Source organism: Odontomachus brunneus, unplaced genomic scaffold (genome assembly GCF_010583005.1).
Source record: "Odontomachus brunneus isolate Ranch 3 - 2012 unplaced genomic scaffold, Obru_v1 Obru_scaffold_139, whole genome shotgun sequence".
Lineage (NCBI taxonomy): Eukaryota > Metazoa > Arthropoda > Insecta > Hymenoptera > Formicidae > Odontomachus > Odontomachus brunneus.
This window is the reverse complement of record NW_022639589.1, coordinates 600,329-611,058: the sequence shown is the minus strand read 5'-3', so window position 1 is coordinate 611,058 and position 10,730 is coordinate 600,329. Positions and strand designations below refer to the sequence as shown.

At 35.5% G+C, this 10,730-nt stretch overlaps 1 protein-coding gene across 1 annotated transcript in view; it reads right to left on the bottom strand.

The window, feature by feature from the left end:
• Positions 1–10,730, bottom strand: part of LOC116850252 (liprin-alpha-1) — a 655,857-nt gene that overhangs the window by 161,203 nt on the left and 483,924 nt on the right. The window contains exons 16-18 of the mRNA XM_032828294.1: positions 4,826–5,081; positions 4,588–4,733; positions 4,193–4,423 (exon numbers count right to left, since the gene is read on the bottom strand). Of these exons, the coding sequence (XP_032684185.1) occupies positions 4,193–4,423; positions 4,588–4,733; positions 4,826–5,081 (633 nt within the window). The remainder of the gene's footprint in view (positions 1–4,192; positions 4,424–4,587; positions 4,734–4,825; positions 5,082–10,730) is intronic.

Genomic DNA, 10,730 nt, shown 5'->3' with positions numbered 1-10,730 from the left:
AATAGTGCGATACGACGGATGCCGCTCGCGATTGGGAAACCGCGCCGCCGTTGAAAATTGGAAAGTCTCCGTGCAGCCTTCGCAGGAAAGTATTTCGATCGATAATTGTAGATCAATACCGCCGCTGATAATCGGAAAGTCTCCGTGCAGCCCTCGCAGGAAAGTATTTCGATCGATAATTGCAGATCAATACATGTATTTATCGTCAATAAATGCATGTATTGATCTGCAATTATCGATCGAAATACTTTTCTGCCGCAAGGGCAACAAGGAGACTATTTCCGATTTTCAGATGTTTTTTTCGTTTTTCACATGTTATTGTACTCATTTGTTAGCGTGCAAATATTTCGCGTTATTGACGTGCGCTAACGACGATGGAGTATACTCCCAAAGAATATTCAGATATAATTATCTGTTACGGAATGGCCGGCGAAAATGCCTGTCTCGCGGAGCGGATTTACGCGGCGCGGTTTCCCAATCGCGAGCGGCATCCGTCGTATCGCACTATTTTGAGTTGCGTCCGACGTGCGGAGGAAACAGCATGCCTAATGGTGAATCGCCGGGATTATGGTGCTCCACCAAGACACCGTGATGTCCACAACGAAGAGGAAGTGCTTCGAATATTCGAGAACAATCCTGGAAGCAGTGTACGTCGCGTAGCACACGCACTTGGTATATCGCGAACAACAGTGCATCGTATTATCCGCCAAAATGGTTTGCATCCTTACCATTACCAACGTGTGCAGCAACTTTTGCCGCGAGATGCAGAACAGCGGATCTGCTTCTGTCAAGGTATTCTCCACAGAAATACTCACAGCGCTTTTAGCATATTTCTATTAATATCATTAATATGTTTACCATTAATATAACATATGCAGGGTTACTGGCACAGTATCGGCAGGATGTGACATTTCCTGACCGTATTTTGTGGACGGATGAAGCTACATTTACTCCTAATGGCGTCTTCAACTCTCGCAATTTCTTGCTCTGGCAAGAGGAAAATCCTCACGCCATACGGGAAGGTATTTTCCAGTATCGCTGGTCCATTAATGTATGGGCAGGAGTAACAGCGGACCGAGTGGTAAATATTCTTGTAAATTAAGAAATGTTTTCTTCCTCATATTTTCCTCATAATGTGTCCATTTGCGCTTTTCAGATAGGCCCATATTTTCTGCCGCCACGTCTTAACGGACAGGCGTATGGACACTTCCTTCGTAACGATTTGCCGATACTTCTGGAGGACGTTCCTCTCCACATGCGGCAAATACTAGTATTCCAACACGACGGAGCTCCGGCACATTCTGCTCGTCAAATACGGCACATTTTAAATACGCGTTTTCCGGAAAGGTGGATGGGTCGAGGTAACCCAATCACCTGGCCGGCACGATCGCCAGATTTGGACGTGCTCGACTATTTTGTTTGGGGCTATGTTAAAGCTTCAGTCGAGCACAGGCGTGATGGTAATGAAGGTGAAGTACGTGAAGCAATTGTTGCGGCCTTTAATACCATCACGCCGGACATGGCGCACCGTGCGACGCAACAGATAATTCGAAGAGCTGAACTCTGTTTACAAGCAGAAGGAAGCCACTTCGAACAGTTATTGCCTTAAATAATGAGAGTGGATTAGGCCTACTGGGGAAACCACTTAAAAAAAACGCGCCAAATTATCTACCTCAGGGTGGTGTTGAAATGATAACATTTCCTTTTTCACGAATTTACAGACGCCTTTTGTAAATTTACGATATACCTAGGTTATTATACGTAGTATTCGTCATGTTCTCCTTTCGTAAGTATTTTATTAAATAATTACGATGTGCTCGTCAACAAAATTATGGCATAGGTAAATAAATTTCGAAATTTAGTACAATTTTCAATGAGCATAATACTGCGAAACATTATGGTATTTAATTTTTTTTTTAAAGAGTCGAGTCTGTACTTTTTTTTAAGGAGCATTTTGAATTTATTCGGCTTCTTAAAGTACAGATTTAATTCTTTAAAAGAAATGAAAAAAGATTTCAAATACGATAATGTTTCGCAGTATTATGTTCATTTAAAATTATGCTAAATTTGGACATAAATTTACCTATACGATATAATTTTGTTAACGAATGTACTTAGCCAAAGCGTGTTACGCTTTTTGTAAGAAGTCGATAGAAAAACATCTGTTCTTGGTGTAACTACTTGATGATAGATTATGATGCACGCCTTCTATCGTAATTATACAAGTCAAATATCGTTCGTACACAATCGTTCGAGAACGATAGGTTTCTTTTATACAATAAAGAACTTTGAGTTTCTCCCATCGTTAATATACTACAAATTATGACAGATTTCCAGTGATATTTTCATGATAAATTCCAACAAAACGATAGGACACAAGTCTCTAAGAATTATATCATAGTAACGATTTAATACTCTCCTAACAGAGCACGATTTCATTTCTTGCGGATTCGATACATGCAAAAGATACGATAGAGAAACAATTACGATAGAGAACAGTTAGATTCTCTGCAAATACTTTTAGTTTTTATCGCTTTCTTTCTTTCTTTTTTTTTTTTTAATCACAGGAACACATTACGGTTTTAATGTGAGCTGTCTTATAAAATAATTTTCTAAATGTAATCGCGCGCTGTCGCTTTTCTACCATGACGTCGAGAAAGCGAAAGATAATTATCGCTGGGTACACGATTTTGTGTTACACGCTGCTCGCTGTGTCACCTCTACATACATGTATGCAGCCGAAGCGGCGACACGCTTCGATTCGGCGTCGATTCGACAGACGGATGTCATGCACATGTATTAGAGTATCTCGACTCGCTATGTCTCGTAGCTATGGGCGGAGGGATGCGGCGAGATACGATTCGCGAGTGTCACGGTCGCACGTCGGCCGAAGGCATCTTTCTTTCCGCTGCCGCTTTCTGTACGCTGATTTGTTGAGACAAAATAATTAATTTCTCAAAAACTATTGCGAATATCACAAAACGGCACAGGACTTTCTTGCTCACCTCAATCCGTTCTACGTTCTCACCAAGGGTCATCATGGGACTTCGGGACACCCTGTATATATATTATCAAAATCATCTTCGGTAATTTTCAAAAATATAAATAACCTTGTAACCGTCACTCGTTGTTTATTTAAAAGTTATTAACAAATGAAGTTAGCCATTCAAATGGTCGTTCTCCTTATGTTTCGCTCAATAAGATCTCAAAGTTTGCTCAACTATTGTCATATAATTTTTCGTTATTTTTTACCTCCTTTGAGCTGATCACTTCCTCCACTTGCCATAAAATGACTCCTTTTAAAAATAAAAAATAAACATCAAAAATAAAAATAACTAGTTACGAATAAATATAAACGGTACAATAAACCTCCCTGTCGCATTACATTTTTATTTAAATCTCGAAAAAGTAGTTATATGAACTTTTGGTTATTATTATCGTTTATTATTCCGTTTATTACTTAAGAATGAAAAAGTATATTTAAACAAATTATACAGGTGAGTAAAAAGTCTCGGACCGGTGAAATATTTCGAAAACTAAGCATTTCCGAAATAAATGTTTCCTATAAAAATTGTAGGGTTTTAAATTATTTATTCACTGATCTTATCAGTCTGACCTTGGGTGGCGTTACCAAGGTCAGGTCAAGGTCAACTTTGCTTTTTTATATAGAAATATGTTTTTATTATGAAATTTTATTCTACGTAAAGAAACAAACAACTTTTGTTTGAAAAATTTTTTCATACGACCCCTATTTTTTAAGATATTTGCGAAAATATCTACAAAATTATTAGTTTCAATAATTTCTTACTCGAATTCAACTTTATTGAAAAATGGTAAGAGATAAAAATTGCTTATTTTTTGTCATCAAGCTCTGAATTTTTTTAGAATTTTTAATTAACTTTTTAGTACTTCAAGAAAATGCAAGAAAATGCAGTACTAAAAAGTTAATAAAAAATTCTGAAAAAATTTTCAGTTTTATGAAACAAAAATAAGTAATTTTTATCTCTTGACATTTTTCGATTTATTTTTTGTCGAAATTCAAGTCAATAAGCCGTGGTGGTTTTTGGAAGTTTACTCTAATTTTTAAATAAATAATTTTTTCATGAATTATATCGTTTACAAGAAATATTTAACAGCTTTGTTTATAATGAGACATCCTGATGTAAAACGGATCAGTCAAAAAATATCATACCTTATACCAATTTCTCGTTGAATCTCGGTATCGCTAAGAGCACTCATAATAGCACCGCTTTTGACATTTGCACGACAAGCAGCGACATACCACGTTGGCATGCCTACCCAAAGCTCCAACCATGCAACAACCGTCGGTCCGTTCCACAGGGCAAAGGGTGTCCCAGCTTTCATCGCTTCCGCTAAGAGCTCGTGTCGCGAAGAATCCAGCATACTACCAAACATACTGGGACTAAAACAAGGCCGATGTGCTTATGATCATGAATAAATTATATATATTAGAGAAGAATTAAACAGGTTTATATAATCCCTGTAATATCGAAAGCATAAAAAATTTACAGAGTCTGCAATAAGGATTAGAGTAGTAAAATATTTAAATGTTTTCTATAGAAATACCTTTTCTTTTTCCTACGGTCGAAATCACTTTTGCTTCCAAGTGTACCAGCTACAGATACACTGTCTCCGTAATCAGGATCTGCTGGTGTACTCGCCCCTCCCATCCCTGGTACATCGCCAGGCATTGGTGTATCTTTTCCTTTGATCTAAACACATTAAAAGAATAAAAATTAATAAACGAATATTACTTTTAATCATAATACTAAAATAAAATAGAAGAAAAGAAAAAATATCTTACTTTTTCCTTCTTGCTGAAAAATCTACCAAGACTGCTCTTAATGCCTTTCTTCTTTTGCGCAGCTGCAACTGCAGCTGCTGTAGCGGGGCTCATAGTCGATTGCATGTGTAAATGCGACGTTGATAGCTGTCCGATAGGTAGTCCAACACCAGAGAAGTTATTCTTGTGCAAACTGTCCTGGCTGCTATGACGTGAGGACAATGGGGAAGGGGGAGTCCCAGAATTGAGTGCGCCGTTGTTATGCTGTCCATGCCTGCTGCATGGAGCGCTAATCTAGTTTCTATTTCTACTCTAATTGATACATTCTAGCTTGCATATAAATAGTATTTCTTTCTTTACAAATATATTTTATATTTTATGTATTCTTTTCAGTACGTAAAAACGTTGTTTATGAAATTTTAAGTCATCTAATTATCAATATTACTTTTACTATAGCTTATGTAAAAAAAGAATTACTATTTTAAGATTGTCTCTTTTGGTTATATTAATTTTTTACACCGTATAAAAAGAAAAAAACAGTCTTGTAAATCCTAACGTTACTGTATGCAAAGTTAATGTCAGACGATGCTCGATTCTCTGTACGATTTACTGTATGTTGGCTATGTTGCTATGCATACTGCGGTATATATTAGAGTGCATGATATCGATGATTGAGGTTGCAGTGTTTGTTTCCCTACATGCAATAATCAGTGTATCGAGAGTGATCACGTGCTTGAATTTCATTTCTACAAAATGTTCGAAAATTCTGAACACAATCGTAATGTACAGGTGAAACGAGTCAATATAATTAGGATGTATCATTACGTAAATTTTGCAATAGTTACTTGGTAATTAATTAAATTATATATGAGCGAATGAACACATAGGAAACGATAGGACGGACTTTATAGACATTTTTAATTAAAGTTGTTCGAATCTGTAAGAAAAATGACTTTCTTCTTACGATCTCCTAGCAGTAAATAGCAGTAACTGATTCTGAGAGATCTGTTTTTTCGGCGCACATCCTCGTGTTACATTATTCGTTCGGTTACTCTACTTTTTGCTAATATATAAAAGTTGAAATCTGCCGTTGCTAGAAGATTCAAGGAAATACGACATCTTTTACAAACTGGAAACTATCTTTGATTAGACATATCCACAAAGTCTGTCCTACTGCTTTCCGTGCATTCATTCGCTCATATGATTAAATCAATTCCTCGAGAATTGCAAAATTTGCAAAATGGCACATACACATAACTTCCTGTTCTATTTAACCCATTCTACTTACATATCACAGCTGTATTTGGAATTTTTAGACACTTTATTTTTCTATATGCAAATGTTACATGTTATAATAACATCATCAATGTATGTGTGTTCGTGTATGTTGTTTTTTGTGTATGATTATAAAATATCATTTATATATTTTCGTAATATTAAAACAATTAAAAGTTATGTATTAAAAATCTTAAATAAAATGTTAAAAGTTATGTCTTTAAATATTTAATATTTACAGCGATTATCTTTATAACAATATAGCAATAATCGAAACCAAGCATACTAGAAGGCATAAAGAAGTCAGACATACAACAAAGCATACAAGTTAGCACAGCAGCCTACAAGTTAGCATAATACCTAGATAATCACATCACCTAGATAGTCACATTAGCAAATTATATATAAAATCGAGCATTATATGATGCTAGCTTTAAAAGAAAAAAAAAGGAGAAAGCTATATGCAATATATATGTTATACATGTGCAACATGTTCTAAACGAAGTAAAGCAAAATAAAAACACTGTTATTGGCAGGTTTGGAGATATATTTAATAAAGACATATTTTTTACATGAAAAAAGGTTCATAAAAATGTTCTCAAATTTTTAACTTTTATTCTTCATGGTAAACCGGAGACGCTTCGGGAAATTTTCATATGCGACATAGAGGATATTCTTAAGAATATGTCCTTTCAAATCACCTAGAGCAAGTAAAAATTTGGGAAAAGCTTCTAAAGAACCCTCCGTGCCACATATGAAAGTTTTACGAAATGTCTCCGAGCTACAATGAAAGCTAAAGGTGAAATATTCAAACTGTAAAATAGATCAGTTTTTACGAACCTTTATTCATGTAAAAAATATGGTCATTAAATATATCCTTAAATTTATAAATAATAGTGTTTATCTTTGATTTTGTAATAATTCGTGTAAATGTTCGAGAAGAAATTTTTAAGCGTCGCAGCACGACTTGTTCCGAAAGAGCTGAATTTTTTACAAAAACGACAACAAAACTGTTGCTGAAGAGATTTTTTGTGCTTCTAGCAACATTTATCGAATGCATTATAATGGATGATGAAACATGGGTTTATGAATACGATATGCAAACAAGTCGACAATCTTCGGAATAGCGCATGAGAAATGAACTAAAATCGAAAAAACATAAGCAAGTAAGTCGACTTTTACGTTCAAGCGTAAAACGTATTATTAAAACGTAGAAGTCGCTCAAAAATCAAAGTCATGCTCACTGATTTCTTCGATTATCGTGGTGTTGTGCATTTAAAATTTATTCCGGAAGGCCAAACAGTTAATAGAGAGTATTACATCTAGGCGTTATAAAGCATTTACGTGAGAATATTCGTCGGAAAAGACCAGATTTATGGAAAGATAATTCATTGTTTTTGCACCACGATAATGCTTCATCGTACACATCGATTCTTGTACGGGAATTTTTAACCAAAAACTCAATGAACTTGATTCCGTAAACACCGTATTCATCTGACATAGCTTCCCGTGACATTTTTCTATTTCCTAAACAAGTTGCCAATCCGAGGAAAGCGTTTTGAATTGATTGATGGCCTAAAAGAAAATTCGCAACGAGAGATGAAGACAATACCAATTTCAGCATACAAAAAGTACTTTGAGAACTGAGTTAAGCGATGGCAATACATTGCATCAAATAGAAAGTACTTTGAAGGAGATAAAATAAACAATTACTTTGTGTTTTACTTAACAATCCCGTGTACTTTTTGAACGTAATATATAAGAAAAAAATAAATAACATAAACAAAAAATACAATGAGTATTTTATAGTGTGTCATACTAGTGAATATAATTTAAAATATCATTAGATGACAACTCGTACTTAAAATAATAAAACATTACTTATATTCTGCGTATTATAAAATATAAAATATAAAAAAATAAAGATGATACCTTCTCAACATTATATGTGAAACAAAAATCTGGAAATATTACTATTTTTTATAAAATGAGGAGGGCGTACTAACAAGGAGATGCCACAACCTGCTAAATCGATTTCTGAATGAGACATAGCACGTTCGCTAGCTGCGATGTTAAGCATCAACACCCTAATTGGGATTTGTGCCAATGGGTCTTTGTTTATGAGAAATTACAATATGAAATTTGGATTGCGAGACTATATCACGGATATGGCTAAAAATGCGACTATCTTTCAGCGAGGTGGCGTGGCCGAGTAGACTGAAAAAGCCGCTGCCGGCTCAAAAATTTCCGACATGGGAGCCTCAGTCTGCTCAGCCACGCCACCTCGTTGAAAGATAGTCGCATTTTTAGCCATATCCGTAATACAGTCTCACAATCCAAATTTTATATTGTAATTTCTCATAAACAAAGGCCCATTGGCACAAATCCCAATTAGGGTGTTGATGCTTAACATCGCAGCTAGCGAACGTGCTATATCTCGTTCAGAAATCGATTTAGCAGGTTGTGGCATCTCCTTGTAAGTAGCGGCGGGAACGCTGTGCGTTCGAGATCTGTATATTTCATTGTTCCAGAGAGAGAAAAATTTCGAGTGCGCGTATTGCTGGGCCGGGACTCGAATCCGGGTCTTTCGTTTGCCGGGCGACTGCTCTAAACCACTGAGCTACTTGATGCTCCACGCTCACGACATTTTCCTCTCCCTAGAAAACACTCAGAGATGCCATTCGGAAGCGACATCTCTGGAGCGATCCCGAGCGCACGGCGACTACAGAGAGAAACAGTGTTACTGTACTAAGTGATACAGCTATCAAAGTCAAAGGTACTATCCTTTAAGACCTGCTGTCCATGTATGCCAGTCTCCATCGTCTCGAACTATGATAAAATTACCTATAAAAACTCAAAATAAGATTTCGAGGGGATATCTACGGGATGTTCTCAGAATGGAACATTCTCAGAACGTCTTTACCCAGATAGTCCAGATAGCCAAACTTACGCGAACAGATTTTGCGCAGAGTCTGTCAACAGTATCTATAGACAGAATAGCAACAGATTGTACACAGAATCTATTCTAATGACAGACTGCGCGCAGAGCCGACAGACTCTGACGACAGACTGGCGGCAGATTGAGTGCAGATTCTGTTTCGTAGATAAGCTATTTAATTCTATCAAGGGCCATATGTACGCCATTAAATGGGGTAGTTTCATATGCACACCATGTAAAACTCCGAGAGCAGTCCAGATAATTATATTGTGCAATAATTATACACAAATACACAATAAAAAACAATTTTTACTTTTTAAAATTCTATTATATATTTCTTATAAAAAAGCAACAATAATAGAGGAATAACGAGTACAGGTATAGAATAGTACAACGGTTAAATAGCCAGTTTAAATGGCCATTTAAAGGCGTACATATGCTATTCCTGATAAAAATTGTTCTCATAATTTTTCATATGATTTCTCATATTATTATTATTATTTTTTGAATTGTCATTATGTCATTAAATCTGAACGATTTAACCGTCATGCAATAAGTACTGAAGGCAGCAGCATCAAATAAAATATTAGTCCCACTATGTAAATAACTTCTACAGAATTTTTGTGATGGTTTATTTGAAAATATATCATGTTTCGATTTTGATAAAATTTAATACAATCTGAACTGGACAATTGACCAAATTAATTCGCACATATAGAAGCACAGTATTTTATTAGCATGATAGAAAAATGTCATTATCTGCTGTTTTATTGCAGTGATTTTCTATACAGTCCCTGGTATAAAATTAATTTCGAATTATTGTGCCGGTCTCTCTTATATTATTTATACCCTAAACAATTTCGTCTATATTTTGTGATTTAAAAGGCGAACAATCTCTAAGATTTTTCTTCTTTAAACCTTAAGTGGGCAATACAAAGCACTTTTTATCAAGTGAGGAATTGGCGTAGTGTCTAAGGTGACAGACGATTATCCAAAAATTGTCTTCGGTTCAAGTTCGAATCTCACCAGAGAAAATCTTAAAAATTATAAAAAAATAATATAGAAAAACTTTTTTTTTCATTGTATTTTACGAGTATTTATGAGTATTTATGAGAAAGCGCTCATTTTATGAGTAATTATGAAAAATTATGAGAAATTTTTTTACCAAAAATTTAATTGAAGAATCTACGAAACGACAGGATCTGCACGCAATCTGCCGTCAGAATCTGTTGACAGGCTCTGCGCGCAATCTGATATCAGTCTGTTAACAGACCCTGTCAGCAGTCTGACGGCAGATTGGGGACGCAGATGTTTATGGATCTGTCGACAGATCCATAAACATCTGCGTCCCCAATCTGCCGTCAGACTGCTGACAGGGTCTGTTAACAGACCCTGTCAGCAGTCTGACGGCAGATTGGGGACGCAGATGTTTATGGATCTGTCGACAGATCCTGCTTGAATTCGACAGATTCTGTTGCCAATCTGATGTCAGTCAGCGCACAGATTGCTTACTGGGTAAAATGTCCTATAGAGATTTGTGTTGTTCGGGAATAAACGACCACAAAAGAAGGACTACGTATAAAGAATGACTCATTGAGAAGATAATAAAATTAATATCGTAAATATATGTCCTTTTATAAAAAAAACGATATATATATATATATATATATATATATATATATATATATATATATATATATATATATATATATA